Source organism: Phoca vitulina, unplaced genomic scaffold, assembly GCF_004348235.1.
Source record: "Phoca vitulina isolate PV1807 unplaced genomic scaffold, GSC_HSeal_1.0 scaffold25, whole genome shotgun sequence".
Classification (NCBI taxonomy): domain Eukaryota; kingdom Metazoa; phylum Chordata; class Mammalia; order Carnivora; family Phocidae; genus Phoca; species Phoca vitulina.
Window position 1 is genome coordinate 34,314,613 of NW_022589728.1, and position 26,335 is coordinate 34,340,947.

General features: G+C 36.3%; 1 protein-coding gene across 3 annotated transcripts in view; it reads left to right on the forward strand.

The window, feature by feature from the left end:
• Positions 1-26,335, forward strand: part of CPNE3 (copine 3) — a 50,268-nt gene that overhangs the window by 10,875 nt on the left and 13,058 nt on the right. For all 3 annotated transcript variants that reach the window (XM_032421641.1, XM_032421640.1, XM_032421642.1), the window contains 10 exons: positions 3,159-3,296; positions 3,565-3,744; positions 5,553-5,627; positions 7,021-7,092; positions 12,499-12,582; positions 15,119-15,208; positions 19,257-19,355; positions 22,346-22,432; positions 23,859-23,918; positions 24,410-24,543. In XM_032421641.1, the coding sequence (XP_032277532.1) occupies positions 3,165-3,296; positions 3,565-3,744; positions 5,553-5,627; positions 7,021-7,092; positions 12,499-12,582; positions 15,119-15,208; positions 19,257-19,355; positions 22,346-22,432; positions 23,859-23,918; positions 24,410-24,543 (1,013 nt within the window). In that variant the 5' untranslated portion in view covers positions 3,159-3,164. The remainder of the gene's footprint in view (positions 1-3,158; positions 3,297-3,564; positions 3,745-5,552; positions 5,628-7,020; positions 7,093-12,498; positions 12,583-15,118; positions 15,209-19,256; positions 19,356-22,345; positions 22,433-23,858; positions 23,919-24,409; positions 24,544-26,335) is intronic.

Consider the following 26,335-nt stretch of genomic DNA (forward strand, 5'->3'; position numbering starts at 1 on the left):
CTGCTGCCTGGTAGACAATTCTTTACATGTTCTTCAGGAGCTTTAGAAATCCTTACTCATTCTAGGGGCGCCTGGGTGGCTCAGTCGTTAAGTGTCTGCCTTCGGCTCAGGTCATGGTCCCAGAGTCCTGGGATCGAGCCCCGCATCGGGCTCCCTGCTCCGCGGGAAGCCTGCTTCTCCCTCTCCCACTCCCCCTGCTTGTGTTCCCTCTGTCGCTGTGTCTCTCCCTGTCAAATAAATAAAATCTTAAAAAAAAAAAGAAATCCTTATTCTAAATCTGTTCACAGGGTACTGCATTATCCTGGGTACAGCTGACATACAACTTGTAAGACAAACTACCTTATGCAAAAGAAAAAAATTATACAACTAACATTTATTCCATAGATTCTATGTTAGATATGAAAAGCAAGATGCCCAGCACATGCCTGATTTGTAAGTTTACTTACAGTATCTCCATTTTCACTGATGAGGAAATCTAGGCTCAAAAAGTAATTTATTTGTGGTCACAGCTATCACCAGATGCGGGATTCAACCCAGGTATTACTCCAAATTTACTCCAAATTTGTTCTTGTTCCTATATTATAGTTATCTGTTACTATTAGTGCAGCAGGAGTTCAAATGACTTGGTGTAGGACTTGGTGTAGGTTGGAATAATTAGAGAAATCATCATGGAATAGACTAGTAAAAAAGAAAAAGAGAGAAAGAAACATGGGATACATGGGAGAAGATCAGACCTGGAGGCAGGTAGTCCTAAAATAATATAATAGTAATAAACAACTTTGGAACACTTATTATGTACTAGGCACTGTTTAAATATATTCACCCATTTAGTCCTCACAACAACTGTATGAGAAAGGGACGGTTATTTATTTTCATTTTGCAGATGAGGAAACTGAGGGGCTATAGGGAGGTTGACTCTCACCTGAGGTCACACATTAAGTCAGTGTGGGATCCAGATGAGAACTCATTTGTTTGATTCCAGAGCCTATCATATGGGGCGATGAAAAGAAGGGGCAAAGACCTGAGCTGAGATCAAGAGTCGGACACTTCATTGACTGAGCCACCTAGGTGCCCCGACACAAGTGACATTTAAAAATAAGCCATTTCATCCTATTATCCCCAGTTTGAGAACTTTCAGTAACACCTTCTTATCCACCCCGAGTCCTTCAGCCTGGCTCTCAGGACACCAAACTTGACCCTCTTCCTGTCCAGTGTGGTTTCCCCCAACGTGGATGCTCACTTCTGTGACACATGATGATGAGGTGTTCTCACTGTGCCTTCTAATGTCTTGATTCTTTTCTACCTCTGTGCTGTCTCTCTCTCTTCACCTAATGGAATCCTTCAAAGCCCAGGGAATGTCAGTCTCATCCACACTCTTGGTACTGTTAATTCTCCTCTGTCTGCTTCAGTGATTTCTCCTTGATCTTTTTATCTTTGGCACATATTGTCAGCACTGTGTATTTTGGCACTTAATAATTTTGACAGTGTAAGGTGGCAAAACAAAGACATCTGAATTTATAGTAGGTTTAGTTTTACAAAATACCTGGGTAGGGTATTTAGTAGGCAAATTGGGAATTTGTGAATTTTGTTTCTTATTAAGGAATAATTCTGCTTTTAAAAGGAATTTCTAGCTACTAAGAGTATGAAACCGACCTCATTATTTCACAAATACTAAATGCTGGTCTTGATTTTTGACACACATTGAGGATTGCTACGATTTTTAGAGTCCGTTAGAGTAATTAAAGAGTTTCCACGAGACATGAATTGTTTTTGACATTGCCAAAGGGCTCTTCTCATAGTAATTCTTAACATATCAGACCTGATTAGGCATTTTGTACAGCACAGATATCCTGTTTAAATATAACAGGATGATGAGTGGATTTGTTCCTGTTGTCCCAGAATTTCAGCTGGTCTCAAAGTGGAGGTCAAGGGCATTAAATACTCCATATTCTAAGGATGTCACCAGCAGCTCTAGGGGAGGAGTTATCTTCTTACCTCCAGAACCTGTCCTACCATCATCAGCCTCCACTGCACTCTAGACAGCTGGCTAAGTGGACTTTCAGCCGAGGAATGAAATGCCTGTGTCCTCTTCTTGGTGACATCTGCAGTCCCTTTCTTTCCCTGGGTTCAGGGAGGAAAGCAACTCACCCTCAATGCATCATCAGCTCTCAAGGCCAGCTCCCAAGTAGTCCACCCTGACCCCAGTCATCTTCATATATTGGTTGGAGTTGGAGTGAGGAGGGGGTGTGTGAAAGTTAGGCTAACTGTGGTATTTCTTAGCAAGTCTTGGGGAAACATGAGCCATGCCTATTCGTTGGATGCTCTCTGTGGAAGACTGGGTTTGCCAACCTTGTCTACACATTGGAATCATCCAAGGAGCTGATGCCCAGGTTGTACCCTAAACCAGTTAAATCTCTTTGTGTGGGACTCCAGCCTCAGTGGTTTTGAAAACTCTGCAGGTGATTTCAGTAAGCAGCCAAGATTGAGAATCGCTGCTGTAAAATGTATGGGGATGGGGTGGGGAAAGGAGGGGGTATTTGAGGTCTTTTATTCCCCAGATTTGAATCTTAGACAAATTTTTTTTTTAAAGATTTTATTTTTAAATAATCTCTGCACCCAGTGTAGGGCTCAAACCAAAAACCCGAGATCAAGAGTTTCATGCTGCACCAACTGAGCCAGCCAGGTGACCCCGAAATTCTTTGAAAATAAAATATCTCACTCAGTATCTTGTTAAATAAACAAATACAAATGAAATAAAGGTTGTAGTCTGATTCATTTTGTTTTTCAGCTAAATACTATGTTTACCTTTATGTGAAAGATCAAGATTATATTTGGACTTTTTCTGAATGGCAAAACTTATAGTAAAGTGAAAAGAAGATTAATATGTTTTATTGGCCATTTTAAAAGCTGCATTTTATTGTCATACAAAGATGAGTTTCATCCCAGCAAGAGAATCTGACCAAAGCAACATCACTGGGATGGGCTAATAGCCATCTGAATTGCCAGGAGGCACATATTAACAGTCTTATCCTAGCAAGTTTACTCCGGGATCCTATTCTGACAGTTTGTCCTAAGAATTCAGCTATTTCACTGGGAATGTATGTACTTCTTAAAGGCACCATTTCATTAGCATCCTCATTTCCTTGGTTTTCTCACAGCTCGATATGGCTGCCCAATGCGTTACGAAGGTGGAGCTGAATGTTTCCTGTGACAATCTTTTGGATATGGATGTAGGGTCGAAGTCGGACCCTTTATGTGTGTTATTTTTGAATACGAGCGGTCAGCAGTGGTATGAGGTAATGTTAAATACTGTAGGTGAAAAGCAGTCTGAATTGCTCTTTTGATAATGTGAAGCCCTTATTACAACCGTTAAAAATAATGAAAACATCTCATCTGTTAATGCAGTTTTTTGGGGCAAGTTTGTCCTTGATTGTGGAATTTTTCATCTACATATAAAAACTTTCTTTAGCTATCTGTTATGCTTATATTTAGTTACCTGTAGTACATGAAGATGCTAAAATGTTAAGTGCACTTTGATCTTTTTGTTTTTGGGGGTGAGTATAGGTTGATCGCACAGAAAGGATTAAGAATTGTTTGAATCCCACATTTTCCAAGACATTTGTTATTGATTACTACTTTGAAGTGGTTCAGAAATTGAAATTTGGGATTTATGACATTGACAACAAAACCGTCCAGCTGAATGATGATGATTTCTTAGGAGAATTTGAATGTACCCTTGGACAGGTGAGTATAATTAGCTATTGCAGTATATTGTGTCTAAATTTTAACCAGAGAATTGGGCATTTTTTATAAGTGCTCATTAGTTTAATTTTTAGGGTTGAAAAGTATATAATCACTTTACAGACCTGTTTCATATATTAGTATGTTTAGTTTGAACATTATAGAATTTATCTTATTTTTCCTAAGGGCAGGGTCCATGTGTTTTTGGCAGAGCCCATTAATTCTTTTGAGTTACAGGTGTTTCATTTGACACTTCAGTAAATAATACCATTGCTCTAGCTGCTTTGTGTACTATTTATAGATTTCAGTACAATTTTGTTCTTTTAAAAAATTTTTTTTTAAAGATTTTATTTACCAATTTATTTGAGAGAGAAGGTGTTGGGAGGGGCAGATGGGGAGGGAGAAGGACAAGCAGACTTTGCACTGAGTGCAGACTCTGAGATCATGACCTGAGCCTAAAGCAAGAATCAGAGGCTTAACAGACTGAGCCACCCAAGCGCCCGTACAATTTTGTTCTTATGTTTAAGTCATAAATGCTTTCAAACTAACAGCAACTTCTCTGATGTTCTAACTAACGTGACTGATCCCTCTAGATCCTCGATGGCCCAACACTGTCCCTTTACCTGGCTTGCTCTTCCTCAACCTTGGGTATATTGGTGTAAGCCTTCCTCCCCAAGTAAGCCTCCTCTGACCCCCTTGAGTAGTTTGGGGTGCCACCCTGTGCTCACCCTGGTACTCTCTACTGCTTCTACCTTATCGTCCACCATCCATCCATAGTTGCTTAATTATCTGTCTTTCCTATATGACAGATTTGATCAGGGTAGAGGTGTATCTGTAGGCTCACCATTTTCTTCTATCTCAGAGTCTGACTTCTAAAGAGAAATCATGGGGTGCCTGAGTGACTCAGTTGGTTGTAAGATTCTTAATTTTGGCTCAGGTTGTGATCTCAGGGTCCTGAGATCCCGCTCAGCAGGGAGTCTGCTTGTCCCTCTTTCTGTGCTCTCCCCTCACCCCACCACGTGTTCCTCTCTCAAATAAATAAATAAACAAAATCTTAAAAAAATTTTAAGAGAGATCATGACTATTTGTAATAGAGCTGGAAAGGCCTCAGGAGGGAAGAGTCATTGTTTTTCAGCGGGTGACATTGCTTAGATTTGTTTATTTTTCCGTGTATTGTTTGGAGATCTTGGTATTTCCTAAGTCTCAAGGACAATATGAAGCTGAAGCTGATCAGTTTTCTAAAACTTTGATGAATAGTATCAAAGAGAAAATTAAACAAGTATTGATTTTTTTTGGAAAAAAAATCACGTGTAGCTAAATTATAATGAATTTGATAGAGGTATCTATTTGAGAGTACTTAAGTCTACTATATTAATCAAAATGATATTTTGTGGGGGTTATATATTCAAGTTATGTGTCAGTTGAAAAACTGAATCCCATGTATTGAGTGTTCTGAGGCCCACCTCTTACCTACAGGGTTTTCAGCTCAGTGATTGGTATATGTGAAGAGAACCTGTCCCTCTTTTTCCATTACAGGGAAGAAGTTAAACTTTGAAGAAATTGATAAAGAAACTAGTAGTTGGGGAGATTGTATCTGCCAGGACTGGCCCCTAGGAAATCTTTTCCAGTGGGTTTTAAATATGTAGATGTGTTTTATAATCTCTAAATCTTTAAGGCATGGACTTAATATTTCCATTTCTAATGACTTAAGTTGACTTAACTTTATGCTCAACTCTTTTTGAAATCATTCAGCTTAAAAATTCACATACTGAAGTGAAATAGCTCTTTGTATCACTTTCCAATTTTAACAGATTGTTTCCAGCAAGAAGCTAACTCGACCCCTGGTGCTTAAAAACGGCAGACCTGCGGGGAAAGGGAGCATTACGGTAACAATAAGATATTTGTCTTTTGCCTGAAAAGATTTAGCATAATAGGACATGCTGAAACTGTGCGTATCAGACAAATACTCTATAGCCATGCTTTGTCATTTGATCCTGAATGTTGCTTTTCATTTGTACTTGCCTTATAATGATCACAAATGGGAAATATGTTGGGTCAAAAAGAAGGAGAAAAATGCCGTATGGGAATTCCTTCTTTGAGTCTTTTAAGTTGCTCATGGAATCAGGTGCAGCTTGTTGATGCTGGCCTCTCCCCCATGGAAGTGTAAATCCCCAAGTAGAGAGAAATGACTTAATCGTCTGAATGGATTAATTTGACCATCTACTAAGCAAACATAGTTCCCCCAATAGGACAGAAACTGCATAATGGATTTCATCCCAAATGGATCTTATATTATGCCATGCCCATTGAACCTCTCAACTCTTTTTTTTTTAAGTTTTTATTTAGTTATTTAAGTAATCTCCATACCCAGTGTGGGGCTCGAACTCATGACCCCGAGATCAAGAGTCATATACTCTTCCAACTGAGCCATCCAGGCACCCCTGAACCTCTCAACTCTTAACCATCCTTTTTGTGCTTGCACTCTCCTGCCCATCCTCCCACTCAGATTTTTCTATTGCTAATTACTGGTCCTAGGCAAATGAATATATGCTTTATACTGTTTTAGATTTCAAATTACATAATGTTGCACTTTAAATAAGTATCTTTAAATAAGAGGATAAAATAATTATCTTCTAGAGTTTCTGTCCAGGTTATCACTGCCTGGAGCTGTAGTTTCTAACTTTAGCTCTGTCTGAGAATGGAAGGCTGGCTCCCTCATGTTTGAGGGTTATTGTCATTATGAGGGCATTTCCCTAAGCAACTGTTTTGCTTTAAAGAATGTTAAGTGTCTTTGGGGTGTTGACTTATGTGAGACAGAACATTATAGTAGTTAGCTCTATTGCTCTTGGGGGTCATGATAGCCTGGAATTTGCTTTTAACTATAGTAAGTTTTTCAGTGACATTGGATGAAAAATGTTGATCTCATATTTCAATTTAAAGTGTTCTCTAGGTATGATTTACTCACACTTCAGGTAGGGTCATGCAGTCTTCCGGGGCTTTGATTTTTCACTGGAATGGGGAAGATCCAGTTTGGGCAACAACATTTGAAAAATGAGTTGCATAATACAGATTTGGCATATTTAGGGAAAATATTTTGTACACATAAAAGAAATAATGATCAATTTTTCTGAATGGTACTTTTTTCTTATTAAAGATTTAAAAATTCATTTATATTAGTACCGATTGTATCTATTATCAGATAACAGAATAAATCAGTACTTCTGAGTTTATCAGAACCCCTAAAACATATTGTCTTTCACTTACCTTATCTCCTCATAGATTTCAGCTGAAGAAATAAAGGATAACAGAGTGGTCTTGTTTGAAATGGAGGCAAGAAAACTCGACAATAAGGTGGGTAGTTGGCACATTTCCACAAGGTTATCCTGTTTTGCCTCACATTGATTCCTTTTTGAAAAAAATAATAATGCAATTAGTATTATGAACTCTATCATCTGAGCATCACTTAGAGTATTTAGTTACTTCCAAATTCTGCTTTCTATGTATGTTTAAGCAGAAGCCAATTTCTTTTACCTCTTTCCTCTAGATATTATCAAAAGGCTTGTCCAGATTAAAATAGGAGTTATTAAGAGCATTAATGTTTTTGTAAAAGGCATTTGAGAGAGTGTTGTTGGATTACCTTAAGGAAAGAAATAGAAATTCCATGCTCTACTGGATTTTTCTCTTTGCTTCCAAAAGTCGATGTTTATTTTTAATGAAGAATGAGTACAGTACATAATAACAGAACAACTTAGTATATAGCATGAATTAGAATAATTCTTTGAGTGCTTTTATACTTAATCACATAAACCAGTCAGTATTTTTTTTTATCATTTTCATTTACCTTACAATTTAGTTTGCAAACATGTTAGACTAGTAGCCAGGGGCTATTTTTATTTTGGAAAAATTTAAACATACAAAAATAAAATAGTCTTTAAAAAACCATGCATGTCCCCATCATCCATCTTCAACACTTACAACTTATGGCTAATTTTGTTTCATCACCACCCCTATCTACCTTCTCTCCTCGCAGACATCATGTCATTTCTTTCTTTTTTTTTTTTTTAAAGATTTTATTTATTTATTTGAGAGAGAGAATGAGAGAGAGAGAGAGAGCACATGAGAGGGGGGAGGGTCAGAGGGAGAAGCAGACTCCCCGCCGAGCAGGGAGCCCGATGCGGGACTCGATCCCGGGACTCCAGGATCATGACCTGAGCTGAAGGCAGTCGCTCAACCAACTGAGCCACCCAGGCACCCGACATCATGTCATTTCATCTGTAAATATTTTGGTGTATCTCCAAAGATTCTTTTTTTTTTTTTTTTTAAGTGATAGAAGTTTATTAAGCAAGGATACAGAAAAAGCTCTCAGGAGTGAGAGGGGTCCCAACAGGGTTGCTCTCCAAAGATGCTTTTTTTTTTTTTTTTTTAGATTTTATTTATTTGACAGAGAGAGACACAGCGAGAGAGGGAACACAAGCAGGGGGAGTGGGAGAGGGAGAAGCAGGCTTCCTGCAGAGCAGGGAGCCCGATGCGGGGCTCGATCCCAGGACCCTGGGATCATGACCTGAGCCGAAGGCAGACGCTTAACGACTGAGCCACCCAGGCGCCCCTCCAAAGATTCTTTTAACAGTATAATTGTTTGGTATGTTTCAAGTCTTTTTTAATCCATAAATTTCCCCCTTTCTTTTACTTCCTTCCTCCCTCTCTCCTTTGTTTCCTTTCATCCCATCCATCCATCCGTCCATCATGGAACTTACTCTATAAAGAAATGGACTTTGTCCTATAGAAGTTGTAACACTGCATATAGCTGATTAAATACTTGTGGTGTCATTTAAAATGTTCCTCTCTCCACCTTTATTTCCTGATTTCTATAAGCTGGTAACTGAATCTAGAGGAATGTTCTGATGGTATTTTGAATTGTTGGTAAGGCAGTTTCATAGGTGGTGGCATGTGATTCCATCAGGAGGCTCACATTGTTGAGTTCTGTCTTTTTGGGACGTCAGTGAACATTGATGATAATTCTACTACCTAGATATGTTATTTTATTAAGAGTCTGTTAAATAGATTCTCATGCTATCATTGCTTCATTTATTAATGAGGATACTTCTATAGAGATAAGTATTCTTACCCACGTTAGGTATTTATTTATTCTGACGTATGATTGTACAGGAAGCAATTTAAAATGTATGATTTTTTTCCTTCATATATACCATTTCACAGAATAAGTTGGTTCCCTATCATCCTCTAAATGTGACAATGAGGGGTTTTTTTTTGTTTGTTGTTTTTTATTTTTAGTATTGCTATGAATTCTATCAGTGAACTCCTGTTGATGCTTAAATTATCTTAACTTTGGCCTGTGGGAACCTCTTTAAGTTTGTTCCTGAAATCAGTTGGCAAATCTCCAGGAGTCTTTGGATAGCTTCCTTGCTCTGTGGCATGACAAGATGTTCCAGGCTTATTTTATCTAGTTTCTACCCCAGACTGGCAGATTAAAAAGAGCCTGATTATATTTTAGTGGAAATTGTTATTTAGAGACCAGTCTGGTGCTAGGGGTGCTTATTGTCGATTATTGCCACTTACTGTTTCCAAGGCTTTTTAGTAGACAATTAGAGGAAAGACTGTTTTGTTTTTTTAAAGAAAAACTAAATCATAAATTTATACAACTATTTCCAGTTCAGATATAGAATTACAGGGCCTTACTTCTTTAATTCTATATTTGTGCCTGCCTTCTCTTATGCTGAAAATCTCAGTTCCTAAGGATGTTAACATAATTGCTTATCTGTTTTGCCTTTTATAATATCTAATACATTCAGAATAAAAATATCCATATTATAATTAACAATATTTTTACTGAAAACAGCTTGAGCTTTCTTTGAAATTCTTTTTTTTCTTAACTTTATTTATTCATTTATGTAATCTCTACACCCATTGTGGGGCTTGAACTCACTACCCTGAGATCAAAAGTCACATGCTCTGCTGACTGAGCCAGCTAGGCACCCCTCCTTGAAATTCTTTTTGTCTTTAGGGTTATATATTCTACTTGGGTTGTATATTCAAATTCTTGTGTTTTAAAGAAATCTTTTAGTTATTATTCTATCACAGTGACACATTTGAATTTTGCTTCTGATATTTAGGGATTGCTTTCAATTTTTAAAAATTTAACTTTGTTTTATAATTATGTAAAAGATTTATATGGTTCCAAAGCCAAATCTATAAAACAAGATATATTCAAGAAATTTAGCTTCTTTCTCTGTCCACTCTGTTTTTCCTTCCTTTGTCCCTGTAGGTAATAATGTTTTAAAATTTATATTTTATGGTTTAATTTTCCAATTTCCTAAAAAAAAATCTAAGGTTTTTTTTGTGTATGTTTGTATGTCTCTGTGTATATACATATATGTATATATGTGTATATATTGATATATCTAAATAGATATGTATGTGTGTATGTATGTATTTGTATTTATATTCTCCACCCTCAGCCCTTGGGTAACTGTGGTATACTACATACATACATTTTTTTTTTTTTTTTAGTGAGGGAGAGAGAGTGAGAGCACGTGTGTGTGCGTGTGTGCGTGTGCACACGTGAGTGGGGGCGGGGAGTGGGCAGGGTGGGTGCAGAGAGAGAATCTTAGGCTCCACTCAGTGGGGAGCCCACCTTGGGGTTCCATCTCACAACCCTGACATCATGACCTGAGCCGAAGGCGAGAGCCTGTCGCTTAACTGACTGAGCCACCCACGTGCCTCCATACATGTGCTTTCAGACATATATATATTCTCTGGATATGCATATATACACTTTTCTCCACCTTGCTTTTTTTCACTTAACATGTTCTAGAGGTCTGAGTCAGGAACTGTTAATTCTTACTTTAGTTCTACTACTGACATCTTAATGAACTTTCAGAGGTTTGTTGTCTGACTTTCAAAATGGTAATAATGATATTCTAACCTTTCTCATAGATTTATTTCTGAGATAGGTCAGACAGGGTACATTAATGTGTTTTTAGAAAGTTAACTTCTCTGTGTATAGTGCAGCTATTAGTTTTATAAAATGGTTTACAGACAGGCTTATTACATTGATTCTTAAGATTCTTCTTAGTAGATAAGGTTAAATTTTAAAAGTTCTGGGGCGCTCGGGTGGCTCTGTCAGTTAAGTGTCTGTCTTCGGCTCAGGTCGTGATCTCAGGGTCCTGGGATCAAGCCCCAAGTTGGGCTCTCTGCTGTCGGCTTCTCCCTCTCCTTCTGTGCTCTCTCTCCCTCTCAAATAAATAAATAAAATCTTAAAAAATATTTTTTTTTAAAATTCTGCATAACCTTTGTGTGTGTGTGTGCGTATATATATATATCTATATTTATATCTATATTTTAAAAGTTTACTTAAGTAATGTCTACACCCAAATGGGGCTCAAACTCATGACCCAAGATCAAGAGTCACATGCTCTTCTGACTAAGTCAGCCAGGCACCCCTGTGTTTATATATTTTTTAATATTTTATTTATTTATTTGAGAGAGAGAGCATGAGAAGGGGGAGGGACAGAGGGAGAGGGAGAATCAGACTCCCCGCTGAGTGGGGAGCCCGACATGGGGCTCAGTCCCAAGACCCTGAAATGATTTGAACCAAAGTCAGATGCTTAACCAACTGAGTCACCCAGGTCCTTCCTCTCCCCGCCACCCCCAGCCCCATGTTTATATTTTTGACTGTACCAAATATATTACTTGATTGACATTGAACTGCTGAGGAGGGAAATAACATTATCTTAGTTCTTAATTTAATACTGAGTTTAATTTAGGACTCTAAAAATCTTCAATTCAGGGACATAGCTGCATATATTACTGTGGAATTAATAGGTGTCCTTTCATTTTGACAAATAATAAGTCATATATTCTAAAGAGTATGGAAATTTCAAAATAAAGGCAAACAAAAATGAGAAAACAAAATAATTTATAATCTCACTACTTGAGTTTGACCTCTGGAAGTGATTTGGTCATTCTTCCAGAATTTTATCTCTGTGTATGTGTGTGTGTATTTGTGTGTGTGTGTGTGTGTGTGTGTGTGTTGAGGATGGTGATAAGGGTATTTTTGAGCACTCACTGTGCTTCAGCATTATACAGGGGTGCTGTGGTGAATTACAGAGGAAAAAGAAGATGTACTTTGTACCCTTGAAATAATTCTGTTATGCACTTCACATATTTACCTCTATTCCCTGTGTGTGTAAAGAAATGTGTGGAATTGGTGGAAGAGTATTGGACATAGAAGGTATAAAGTCAAGACTCAGAACCATGAATTCATTAGATGTGTGATCTTGCCAAAGTCATTTAACCCCTGCAAGTCCATTTTATTGCTGATACACCTCTGTCCCTCATGGAGTCAGTGGGACTAATGTTTGGGATGTCATTTATATAAAACTATTCAGTGCTATGTGAATGAATACTCTTAATAATGAACACAAGCCCAAAACATATTTTATTAATTATGGGTCCTATTGTTCACTATATTTTAAAGCCATGTTCTCATGTTTTTTTGAGAAGTGAAGGTATGATACATAGAATTATGAGCGTTTATCACAAATGCCTTAATAGCTCTCCTTGTAGGCATCAGCAAGTTTGTAAGTTTGTGAGGAAGGTGATGGGATTTGTATTTACTACTGTACTGTATATGTCTATACTATGGAGTTAGACTTCAGGTATTGCTAACATGTAACATGTATAAAGTGTGGTTTCACATGGTTTCAGAGGAGAGTAATTGACTTTTTTTAAATGTAGGATCTATTTGGAAAGTCAGATCCATACCTGGAATTCCACAAGCAGACATCTGATGGAAACTGGCTAATGGTTCATCGAACAGAGGTGAATATCTGAATTTGAAAAAGTAGAATTGAGGTTTCCATTGGAATTATAGTAATCTAAATTTTTAAAAATTATGTATTTATAAAAAAATATCAATCTGAGTTCAGACATATAGAGCCAGAGATACAAGATCAACAAACTCATTGTTTTTTTCTTTTCATGTGGTGGTGCTACCATGCTGAACTATTAGTAAAATTTTATTTTGAAAAATTTAAAACCCTATAAAAAGCACTAAAATGTATACCTGTGTATCCTTCACTTAGATTTAGCAACTGGTCGTACCTGCATGTGTGTTCTTTCTCTCTCACTCACATACACACACAGACACACATATATACATATACAGACATACATGCATAGACTTCCCATTTGCAAAACCATTTTATTTTAATTTAATTTAATTTAATTTAATTTTTAAAGATTTTATTTATTTGACAGAGAGAGACACAGCGAGAGAGGGAACACAAACAGGGGGAGTGGGAGAGGGAGAAGCAGGCTTCCCACGTAGCAGGGAGCCCGATGCAGGACTCGATCCCAGGACCCTGGGGTCATGACCTGAGCGGAAGGCAGACGCTTAACGGACTGAGCCACCCAGGCGCCCCTGCAAAACCATTTAAATGTAGGCTGCAGAGATCATGATTCCTCACCTTAATACAACAGCAGATTTTTATTAATAACAAGGGCATTCTTCTATACAATCATACCTGAGAGTTTAATTTAGGACTCAAAATTTATAGCATCACTCAGTATATCATTTAACTTCAGATTTCCCCAGTTGTCCCACACATGTTTTTATATACACACACATATATACACATATACATAGATATACACACATATATACATATATATACATATACATATATATCTCCATATATTTTTGTCCAGGATTGATTCAAGTTTCGTATTTTGCATTTGTTTCTTATGTTCTCAATATATAAGATTCTTCTCCCTATCTGCCTTGTATTTTCATGCCGTTGAATCTCCTGAATAATAAAGACCAGTATGTCTAGCATTCTGAGTCTTCTGTTTCCTTACAGTTATATCCAAATCAAACAATTCCATCAAGAACATTATGTGTTCTTGCTCTGTATCATCCGAGGACCCATGATATCAGGCTGTCCAGTATTGATGTTGCCAACCTTGTCTACTTGGTTAAGCTGGTGACCACCAGATCTTGCCATGATAAAGTCCCATTTTTTCCCCTTTGTAATTAATAAGTGATCTGTGGTGTGATACTTTGAGACTGCATGATTAAACTGTTCTTTAGCATATCACCTGTCTATTGATGATCCATACCTAAATCAATTTTTATATTAGGGGGTATGAAATAGTGATTTTTTTCTAAATCTTTCATCCCTTTACATATGTTAACAGATACTCCTCTTTCATCTCTCCTCTTGCTTCCTTTTTTATTTTTCGTAGACTCATGACTGTTAACACAGTGTATTCATTGTGTTATAATTCATTACTGTCATCATTTTTGCTGTTCAAATTAATCCAGATTTGACCAGGGAGAGTGACATCAAAAGGCTTCTGGGTTCTTTTAACATAACTCCATTAGTGTTTAAGCATTTATTTATTTATTTATTTATAGGTTTTTAAAAAAAAGTTTATTTATTTATTTATTTTAAAAGTAATCTCTGCACCAAACATGGGGCTTAAATTCACAACCCCGAGATCAATTATGCTTCTCTGACTGAACCAGCCAAGTGCCCTCATTCTCTTACTTTATATTAAAGTATATTCTCGGGGCACCTGGGTGGCTCAGTCGTTAAGCTTCTGCCTTCGGCTCAGGGCATGATCCCAAAGTCCTGGGATCGAGCCCTACATCAGGCTCCCTGCTCAGCAGGGTGTCTGCTTCTCCCTCCCCCACTCCCCCTGCTTGTGTTCCCTCTCTCGCTGTCTCTCTCTCTCTGTCAAATAAGTAAATAAAATCTTAAAAAAATAATAAAGTATATTCTCAGGTCACCTTATGCTCACTCTGTCCCAGGTCTGGAATGGGCCCTTTCTCTTGGAACCCTATTCCTTTAAGGGAGTAGTGCTAGATATGCTCATAGCTACTGAGATGTCATTTCATTTATGTCTTTTCGATGGACATAGAGTATTTGTGTTTATTATGTGTATGTATATTTACAAAAATTTTAAATCACAAATTTAGACTATTTCTTCCATTCAAGTCCAACCCAGCAAGGTTCTTTCTCATCCTTTCTTATTCCAAATTTGAATCTTCTGTGTCCTGCAATGAAAACCCTGGTTTCCAACAAAAGCAACAATCTGTAGTTTCTAAGTTTAGCTTGTAATGGGTGAAATATATTTTCCAAGTAGTTTCTTTTCTTTTCTCAGAATGTATCTATCTCATTTTTCTTCTAACAGTTGTATAATATTGTCCTAGATAGTTTTTCATTGAAAAAGTTGACTGGGTGAAAAGGTAAAGGATGACTGGTGAGAGTGTAGCAAGAATCTAGGAAAAGGAAGAGCAAAATATTAAGGGACTGAATGTTTTCTAACTAGTCTTTGAATCTTCATTTTATAGGTTATTAAAAATAACTTGAATCCTGTTTGGAGGCCTTTTAAAATCTCTCTTAACTCCCTGTGCTATGGAGATATGGACAAAACAATCAAGGTAATTTAAAGTTATATATATATGTTATATATACACACATACATGTCTTTCATAAAACTAGTTGATTAGATAGTATTTCATAGAAGTAAATGATCTAATAGATACCTGTAAGGATTGAATTTTATTTGTATTTAGGAATATTAAAATAGAAATGTCTCTGGTAAGTAAATGGTCAGTTTGAAGGGTAGATAGACACGTTTGACTGATCTGTTTGCCTAGTGCTTAATCAAAAATTATGATTTTTATTTTACTCTTCATTTAAAAAAAAAATGTCCAATTTAAATCTTTCCTCCCTTTAATAAGATTCCTTTGCTCTGCAAACAGGAACCTTTAACTGCCCTCTTTGCCTTTGGTGTGCCCCTTGCAGATAAAAGCAGATTTACTTGACTAAAAACTCAGAGCTTCCTTCTACCATCAGCAAGAGAGGAGAATAGTGGTGGCATTTTCCATCGCTTATTTTCAGAGCAAGATATTATTCATTGAAAACTTCTAGATGGCTTTAGTATAAAGTATTAGGAAAGCAGAGTGGGAACAGGAAGTAGCATGTGTCTGAGAATTTTTTTAATGTTTTAATTTGTAGCCATTTATTAGAAAATATTTATTATTTTTAAGACACATTATCCTAGAGTCTCTTTACATAAGATTCCAGATAGAAGCCTCTTCTTGTGTTTACTTGTCAGCAAACCGAAGTGGAGTTTGTTTTTGTTTTTGTTTTCTTTTGGTAATGAATATGGTAAAAACAGGAAAGGTGATGGCATGAAGCACAGGATTTCGTGTCAGGCTTAGGCCTTCAACCAGGTAAGGGATCTTGGGCAGGTCATCTAACTTCTTCACTTATATAATAGAGAAAATAATGTCTATATTACCAAAAAGGGAAGGATTAAATTAATGAAAGTGAAAGTTTTATAAACCATTATACATAGCACAGATACTGTTACATTGAAAATGGCTTCATTCCTTAGATACAAAAAAATTGTCCTCAGTTGGCAGAGAACTTTAAAAATTAATATAAGTACAATTTATGTGTTATTTTAAACAGCAGTGAAAATTTAGGTAAAAAATAAATAGTAGAACAGTAGTTTTAAAAATTACTTTCTATTGTTATACAAAATCTAGAACTTTTGCTTTTCACATTAAAAATAATAAGTTGAAACTTTATTAGACCTGAGAAACAGGAAAGGCTGGGGAAAAGAAATGCCTAAACCATAACTGATTGCTTGTAATAATATGTTAACAATGAAACAGTGTTTTTTAAACTTTTTTTGCACACAGTGGCATGCTTACAGGGCTATTTTATTATAGTAAGTAAACTGATTTTCTGAGCTTTCTCTGATGAATGTCTTCCGTTCTTAAAACTTGCTCAGTTTGTTTTAACCATACACAACTTGGTTTGCCACATCGTGACTGTCTTTATTTCTTTAGTGCTGTATTTCTTTGCAATATCACTAAGTCATACATCTGTGATTCTCTTGGTGTTTGGAAATCGTTTAGAGGTGTGGAAAAGAGTTTTAGAGCAGAGGATAGAGTCAGAATCCTCAATAGTTTTTTTGTTGCTGTGTGAACGTGCCAGTGTTATCACTCCAGCATGTATTATTATTCTCATAAGATCAAGTGAGTAAAAGAAATAATCATGCATGTTGCCACCTTGCCTAAAATGGGAATGCCTTAATGAATGTAGTATTGTGTGGTGTGTGCATTCTTTTACATATATACATATGTGTATATGTATATATGCATATATTTCAATGTCACAAGCACTGCTGATACTGTATCAGTATTGAAAAAAGCCAATAGTACTAGTTTTTGAATTTTTGAGAAGAGAAATTAAATGACACAAATCATTACATCATTTACCTCAAACTGTATCTGAACATAGGCCAGCATCACATCTTTCTTCAGCACCGAACGTTTGTCTTCCAACGGGGCAACAGTGAATTTTTCCTATATAGTTATTAGAGTGAGCTATCAGAAATTCCAGCTTAAAAATCTTTTTACATTCCCTGAAGTCTTAGTCAGTCTAACCGTATGAAGGGTTTTAGGTGTTCATATGCTTTTTTAAAAAATAAAATTGGCCTTATCAAAGCTTGATCTTGTCTTAGATAGAAGTTGGAGTTTCCTGAATGCAAATCTAAAGTGCAAAGTTCAGGGGCACCTGACTGGCTCAGTTAGTAGAGCATGCTACTCTTGATCCCAGGGTGGTGAGTTCAAGCCCCACGTTGGGTATAGAGCTTACTTTAAAAAAAAAAAAAATCTGTTTTCCATAATTAAAAAAAAATCTATTAAAAAGTGAAATCATGAAAATATTAAGATTGCTTTGGCTTTATCTTAATTTTACTTTCTCTGGAAAAAAATTAGTAAGATCATTGATTTTCTTTTCCCCTCACAGTTTGAAGAGTCAGATAAAGGGACTTTGGTTTAAAAATTAAATATCAGATATATAAGGCAAGAATCAAAGTGTCATAATTGGTCAGTGACCAAACTGTTTACAACAAATAAAAGTCTTTTACAGTTACTCAAAATTGCAATTCTAGACCTTGTCTTTATTGATTGATTTTTAGTCTCCCTGGAATAATAATGAAAATATTAGTAAGGAATGAAACACTTCCTGTTATGATAGGCACACAGTTCACTTCTCATAGAACTGCAAAGAAAATAAATCACTTTGCTTGGTGAGCACATAAATCATAGGCATTTTAACTTGGCAATTAATATAACTTTGTAAAGGATACTCTCTTGGCAAATACTCTCAGTTACAGGCTTTTATTTTAAATCTCTAGAAGAATTCAAAAGTGTCCTTAGAACAGCTTTATTTTACCTATGTTGGTTACCAAATAAAACATACCATCTTCTGGGGCTCCTGGGTGGCTCAGTCCGTTAAGCGTCTGCCTTCGGCTCAGGTCATGATCCCAGGGTCCTGGGATCGAGCCCCGCATCAGGCTCCCTGCTCAATGGGGAGTCTGCATCTGCCTCTCCCTCTGCTGTTCCCTACCCGCCCACCCCCCGTGCTTGTGCTCTCTCACTCAAATAAATAAATAAAAATAAAAAAAACATATCATCTTCTAACACTATTTAATTCCTTTGCCTACTTCACAAGCCTATGTAGATAATGTGTGAAGTGCACATAATAAATGTTTGCAGAAATGAGATAATCTGTTCTGAAATTACAATGCACTATAAAAACACTGGTTATTCAATGATCACAATGAACACCTCTGCTAACAGTTCACACCACGTTAATATTCTCATTGCAATGAATAATGAGGTATTCTTGTGAATATTTACCCTCTGGCTATGCTGTCAACTTGGCACAAAGCTACATGCACATCAAGTACTCTCAGCTCTCTTCTGTCTGCTTTAAGAAAGAACAAGCATTTGGTGAGAGCCATAGATAGGAATAGAATTCACCCTTACATGGAAATAGAGTTAATATATGACCCAGTCTGGATACTTCCTCAGTGGATTAAGTACTCTTTTCCTCTAATTTTCTTTTTCATTCTAAGAGTTGTGATTTTTAGGATGCAAATCAGACTTCATCATGTCTAACTCTGAATACAAGCCTAGCCTTACCAGATTGCAGCGAATGAAATACATTTGCCATATTTCTAAATCATCTAGAATTTAATTACACAAGTTTTAGTTGTCTAGGATACTGACATCCTTTCTTCTTGCAGATGATGGCTTTTAGTCATTGTATAGTGATAACAAAGTAAAGAAGTGAATGAGAAAGAAGGTGTAATTCCATTTTGATTTTATCAGCTTTTATAAAGGGCATGATAGATGAACTGGAAACTGCTTAATGTGGAATTTAAACGGTATTTGCATTTTTCATCTGCCTATGATCTATCCTAGAGCCCCATTCCAAGGATAGCTGGGGTTTGAAAGTATTTCAGTATTAATCCTCCAGGAAGTTAGTTCCTACTTCTCCTATTAAACATTTTCACTTTTTTTAATTAATAGGGTACTTCTTGATAAGTCCCATTTATTGCAGTCAATCCTTTTAAATAAAATGAGGTTGATTTTTATATATTTTTATGATACTTAATTCTAGGTAGAGTGCTATGATTATGATAATGATGGGTCACATGATCTCATTGGAACATTTCAAACCACCATGACAAAACTGAAAGAAGCCTCCAGAAATTCACCTGTAAGTTGAATCTTTGTCACTTGAATGTACTTTACTGTTTGGCCATGTATTTATTATTTCATTTTTTTCCTTGGTATAGTAAACAGTTTGCCATGTTTTTACTCTATGTTACAAAATGTTCTGAAATCTGTGGATCTTATATGTGTAGTAGTTGGATGATCCAAAATCTGTACTTGGGAGTATAAGTTTACATTTAAAATTAGAGGTTTGGGGGCGCCTGGGTGGCTCAGTCATTAAGCGTCTGCCTTCGGCTCAGGTCATGATCCCGGGGTCCTGGGATCAACCCCCACATCGGGCTCGCTGCTCCGCGGGAAGCCTGCTTCTCCCTCTCCTACTCCCCCTGCTTGTGCTCCTGCTCTCGCTATCTCTCTCTCTGTCAAATAAATAAATAAAATCTTAAAAAATTTAGAGGTTTGGTTTCCTTTAGCTTCAGACAACATATATGGTTTGATTGAAAATCCCTAGTTTTAACGCATTTGGCATTTTGTTGGTCATAATAATTAAGTTCTACAACACTAGATAAATACTTGGGCTTGAACTGTGTACATAAATGTACAATCTGCCTCTGGCTTTTCTCTCTGACTTGTTTTCACCAAAGGGAAGGATAAAAGCATAATGATGGTATTTCAAATGATATAATATTAAGCCTCCATCTAATGGCATTAATTTTGTTAAGATCATTCATGTGCCTTAACTACATTCAGTTTATTATTTAGCATCCCAACATATTTCTAAGAGTCCTTCTGAAACTTTTCTGTCTCTCAAACCTAGGTGGCTAAAAACTATTTTGGAGAATTTTATGAGTAAAACTTATCAATTGCTCCCATCTTATTTCCTTTCTAGTTTGAATGAGATTAGCTGTTAATTCTCTTTATAACAGAATAATATGAATAATATGAATTGTTTATTACATGCTTAGAGACCTGCATAATGTTCATATATACGGCCTTTGCTTTTGAAAACAGAAACATGGGGTTTAAGAGATAAGAGGTTATGGTTAGGTGAGGTTTTTTTTACCTCATCATTTAAGTGAGGTAAATTTAAGAGAAGATACTGATAGTTTTAGATCAAAACTTAAATACTAAATAAATAAATAACACTTACGAGCCATTTGGGTTAAGTAATGGCGAGAAATGAGTTTTAAACAAACATAATGAGATGAGAATTTTCAGTAGGTCACATAGAGATTTATAGCCCTGTCCCTACTCCCTGGTCACAAAGGGCAGGTGCTAAAAGTAGCCTGTACAGAAATGCATGTGTGAAGTAGGAAAGGCTTTTAAAATCATATCTAATGGTTTAAGTGCAAAAATTGTATTAGCTTTGAATTAAGAGTTTTTGAATTAAAATAGCAAAATTCTGTAGCTATAATATCTAGCTGTAATTATCCTATTTAAATAATTTTTTTTTAAAAGCAGAACTAATGGAAAATGCTAAAAAATCTGTCAACTAAAACAAGGTACCTAAAAGAACTAAATATGAGGAGTGGTCTGGATTGTCGTTTCAGTAATTTCACTTTGTCACTATCTTGCAGAATTAGTAAATGACCTGCTTTTAGAAGATAATGAACAACTAACTCTATAATACCTTATGGGTCATGTAGAGTTTTTCTAAATCCAGCTATCTTGATCCTTCCCTTCTCCATGACAGAATGGGGCTTTTAATGTTGCTGCAGTGACAATGTTTACCCACTCTAGTTTTTCAAAGGCAGGGCCATATCTTATCTCTGTGTTTTCAGTGCCTAGAACAGCGCCTGCTACTTGGTAGACACTCTGTCGAAGTGGGAATAAATGAATTGAAGTAACACAGCCTGTTACCAGTGAGAATTCTCTTTAGGACTTTTCCGCATTTCATATATTCAGTAGTTAATATTTATGATGATGACTAAGATTCTGGCAGGATCCTGAACTACCAAAGAATTCGTTTAACATGATTTTGTTTTTTATCATCGTATCTATTGTACCTTTTAATGTTTGATTCTTAGAAAATTAGCAATGACTCTGTCTAAAGTATCTAAGTTACTTTCTATTAATCAGAAAAGGTGACTCATCAAGTGTTCAATGAGTTGATCAAGGTAGGGAAAATTTGAAGGTATAATTTGGAGGTGATTATATCTTAGGTATGAAACAAAATTAATGAAATGAAACAATTGAGGATAACACAAACTATGTAACTAATTTTATATGGTTGTAGAAGTTTAAAGAGATGAATGGAGATAGAACACTGGAACAGTAGTTGATGTTATAGAGGAGGGCAGCTTGAGCCCAGCCTTACATATAGATAGATGGCTCGGAGGTGGAAAAGAAGATCCTTCTATTTGGGGAAAGGAACTATACTGAAAAGAAGATGTAAGATATTAAGTTCTATTCCTAAAAGTATCCCCAGGGGAAAGAGATGATCTTTGCATATTTTACCACACAGGCTCCATATATTTCTGTTTTCTGGTGGTAGGTTTTTTCCTTCTTTTCTAAGCAGCATATTTTTGTTCTTTCTGAAAGTAATGGCTTGGAGTAATATTTTATTTCCCTTATTAGAAAAAATAAAGAATGCTACTTGGAGCATTTGCAAGGAAATCATCTACAGAGGCAAAATCTATAATTAGGAACTATTTTAAAAGGTATACAATCTTAGGGATGCCTTTTGGAAATTTCAGTGATAAATATTTCACATACTTTATTATGTAATTATTTCAAAATTGTATTTTGCAACAGACCTACATCAACAGGTGGTTTGATTACAAGAGAAAAAAGCCATTCATTTAAATTCACATTGGCATTTTTAAAAAGATTTCGTTTATTTCAGAGAGAGACAGAGAGCACACACGCACACACAAGCATGAGCAGGGGGCCTGACGCAGGGCTTGATCCCAGGATCCTGGGATCATGACCTGAGCCGAAGGCAGATGCTTAACCGGCTGAGCCACCCAGGCGCCCCAACATTGGCATTTTTTATATCACTAGTAAGAATTAATATTTTGTCTTTTCTTCCTACAGGTGGAATTTGAATGCATAAATGAAAAAAAGAGGCAAAAGAAGAAAAGCTACAAGAATTCAGGTGTTATCAGTGTGAAACAGTGTGAGGTTAGTTGATGTTAACCATTTATAGTATAATGAGATCACATTTCAAGTTCTTTTTTCAATATGGTATATATTAAACTAGACAAAGAATATTAAAGTTTTTCCTTATTTTAGGAAATGTGAATTGAATTTTGGGCAGTTGAAAATTATATGATCATCTGGACACCCTTAGGGAAAAGAAGAGAGTAGGCAAAGTAAAGAAATCTTTCAAATAACTTTGCTTCTAAGGTTTGACAACTTTTTAGCAAAAGACAAAGAATATTAAAGTTTTTTCCTTATTTTTAGGAAATGTGAAACATCATGGTATTTTCCCAGGGCATTAGTGGAAATGATCTGACCCAGTGCATCTATCCTGGTCATAATTTCAAGTTGAGATATTAAAAATAGAGGGAAAAATTCAAGAGATTTCTAACAACAAACAAATGGATTTTTTTGGTTTTGTTTTTTTAAAAAATCTTGATTATTATCAAGCTCTCAACATATTAGACTCATTACTAGTTTCTTAAAACTTAAAGTAAGTATATTTCATCTTTGGCCATTAATATTCTAATCTTAGGGGCGCCTGGGTGGTTCAGTCGGTTGAGTGTCCGACTGTTGATTTCAGCTCAGGTTATGATATCGGGGTCATGAGATCGAGCCCCAGTTTGGGTTCCCCGCTCAGCAGGGAGTCTGCTTCTCTCTCTCTCTCTGTGTCTCCCTCTCCCTATGCCCCTCCCCCCTGCTCATGCTCTCTCTCTCTCTAAAATAAATAAATCTTTAAAAAATTCTAATCTTGGGCGCCTGGGTGGCTCAGTTGGTTAAGCGACTGCCTTCGGCTCAGGTCATGATCCTGGAGTCCCGGGATCGAGTCCCGCATCGGGCTCCCTGCTCGGCAGGGAGTCTGCTTCTCCCTCTGACCCTCCCCCCTCTCATGTGCTGTCTCTCTCATTCTCTCTCTCTCAAATAAATAAATAAAATCTTTAAAAAAAAAAAAAATAAAAAAAAAAAAAATAAAAATAAAAAATTCTAATCTTAACATTGCTTTAATTGTCTCAAAGTAAAATCTTAACAGATTTATGACAAGTAGGGGCAGGGATACTTAAACTCAAGTGCTAGGGTGGTATCCACCTGCTTATATCATGTTCTGTTCAGTTTCTAAACTGTTAAAAATATATGCCAGAGAGCTCTTGCTTGTATAGTAAGAGATTTTTTTAAAAAGATTTGTTTATTTATTTTTAAAGGGGGGGTGGGGGCAGAAGGAGAGGGAGAGAGAATCCCAAGCAGACTCCTCGCTGAGTGCAGAGAGTGCAGAGCCTGTTGTGGGGCTCGATCCCATGACCGGGAGCTCATGACCTGAGCCAAAACCAAGAGTCAGATGCTCAACTGACTCAGCCACCCAGGTATCCCAGTAAGAGATTTTTGATTTTAACAGTTTGCTATTTGTTTTTAGATTACAGTGGAATGCACATTCCTTGACTATATCATGGGAGGATGTCAGCTGAATTTTACTGTAAGTAACACTGACTTTTTCAAAGTAGGCTGTAACATGTTACTTTCTCCTACCGTTTTGCAGTGTTCTTTCTTTTCCTGTAAAACTGACTTTGAAATTTACACAAGCTGTTTAGTGTAATCTCCTCAGACAGGTTGTCTAAATTCATCATGAAGCCTTCAACTTTGTTGGTAAGACCTGTTCCTTCTGATGGAAAGCAGATAAGTCCTAGAGTAATTTAAATTATAGAAAGCGTTAGTCAAACAGCCTACAAAACAAGCCCTATGTCTAAACTCATGGGTGTAATAATTCATGGATTTGAGTCATCTAGAAAAAATATGAATAGCAGGTTGTTTCAGGCTGAAGCTTTAATTGTTTAATAGTCTGTGTAAATACTGGTAGGCCCAGGCATTTGTTAGGAAATGGCAGCAGCAGGCTCTGGGATGAATGTTTGTCTCCTGGACATTGAGCATATGGCTTCCTTAGTAAGGGCTGTGATTGTTTTTTGGCAGGTGGGTGTGGACTTCACCGGCTCTAATGGTGACCCAAGGTCTCCTGACTCCCTTCATTACATCAGCCCCAATGGTGTTAATGAGTATTTGACTGCTATCTGGTCTGTGGGACTGGTCATTCAAGATTATGATACGTGAGTATGACTAAAATATTTGTTTTTATAACTCCCCAGAAAGGGCAGTTTCTGTTTCATCTGCTAGTACTCTGATAGAGTTGGTGGTGATAAGGCCGCTGGGGTTGACTGGGGGCAGGGGAGAGGGTATGGTGGGGGTAATTTTCTCCCTAAAATTTCTTCTGTGTTATCTTTTCTAGTTTTCTCTTTGTGACAGTCTTAGGGTTGACTTTTGACCTCTTATCTCTAGCTGTGATCAGTTAAAATGTATTATATATAGCTTGTATATTTAATAGCTGACTGGAGTCAACTGTTTCCTTGGGGTTTACTTATTAGGGATAAGTTATCTGTGTGATTGAAGTCCAGATGACACATTTTATAAACATTTGTAGACACTATTTATTAACATGTCTATTTTTTGGCAGTCACTGTCAAATTGTTTTCTTTTTTCTTTTTTTTGAGATTTATTTATTTGAGAGAAAGTGAGAGAGAGAGGGAGCACGGAAGTCGGGGGAAGGGCCAGAGAGAATCCCAAGCAGACTCCCTGCTGAGTGTGGAGCGCCACTTGGGACTGGATCTCACGACCCTGAGATCATGACCTGAGCCAAAATCGAGAGTTGGATGCTTAACCGACTAAGCCACCCAGGAGCCCCTCAAATTATTTTCTTAATGGCAACTTTGATTAAGTGCCAAAAGATAACTTGACCTAATTGCTATAAGATATTTTGAATAGATTCTCAATGTATAGATTTTTGAATAGATTAAATAGGCCCTCTTGAAGGTTTACCAAACAATAGAAAAAAAAGTCCACATTAATAATTTTTTGTTCTGTATCTCTTAGGGCACTTGTCTTTGCCTATTACTTTATGATAAAAGCCCTTACATATATTGTTGGAGCTTTTCATTAATCTGCTATGACATTAAAAGAGGTAAACTTTTCAGGCAAATGCAAACAAATCTAAACCAAAGGTGGTAATTCCGATATCAGCCTAGTAGAATTTAAGACAAAACTCGTTAAATATAATAAAAAATTATTTTATAGAAAACTTTGTTACATAATCCAAAATGAAAAATATAACCATGGACATGTTTGATTATAATAGAGTATCAAAGTATTTCAACTGAAAATAGAAATATAATAAAAATTTTAAAGTAACACAATTACAATGGGACTTATATAAAAAATAAAAAAATTACAGGGTTACTTTATCAGACTGCCACCTAGAAGTTAATAACAAAAAAGATAACTAAAATAAAATTTACCATATGGAAATAAAAAAATCTTAAGTAGTTCCTAGATCAAAGAGGAAATTGAAGTATAACAGACTATCTAGAAATAAGGGGCACCAAGAAGACTATAAGTGGTTCTATCTTTTTAAAATTTTTTTAAATTTTAGGTAGTTAACATACAGTGTGGTCCTATCTTTATAGAGGAAAATTTCTGGCTTTACATGCCTTTATTTTTAAACAAGAAAAATCGAATGTAAATGAACTAGCTTTTCAATAAAATAAAATTAAAGAATAAGAAGAAAAAGATATAATAGCAGATCCTACCTATACATTAGCTATTATGTGTCAGGCACAATTTAATATAGTTTCTACATGATACTCACCTAATCCTCATACTTTGCTGTGACACAGGTACTATTATCATCCATTATCATCTGCAGTGTACAGATGAAAAAACTGAGGCATAGGGAGTTAACTTGTCTAGGGTCACTCAACTGATAACTGGCAGAGACAGAATTGAGTCTGGGCTGTCTGCTCCAGAGACGTGCTTTCCAAGCTGTATTATGTACTGCGCTGATTTCTT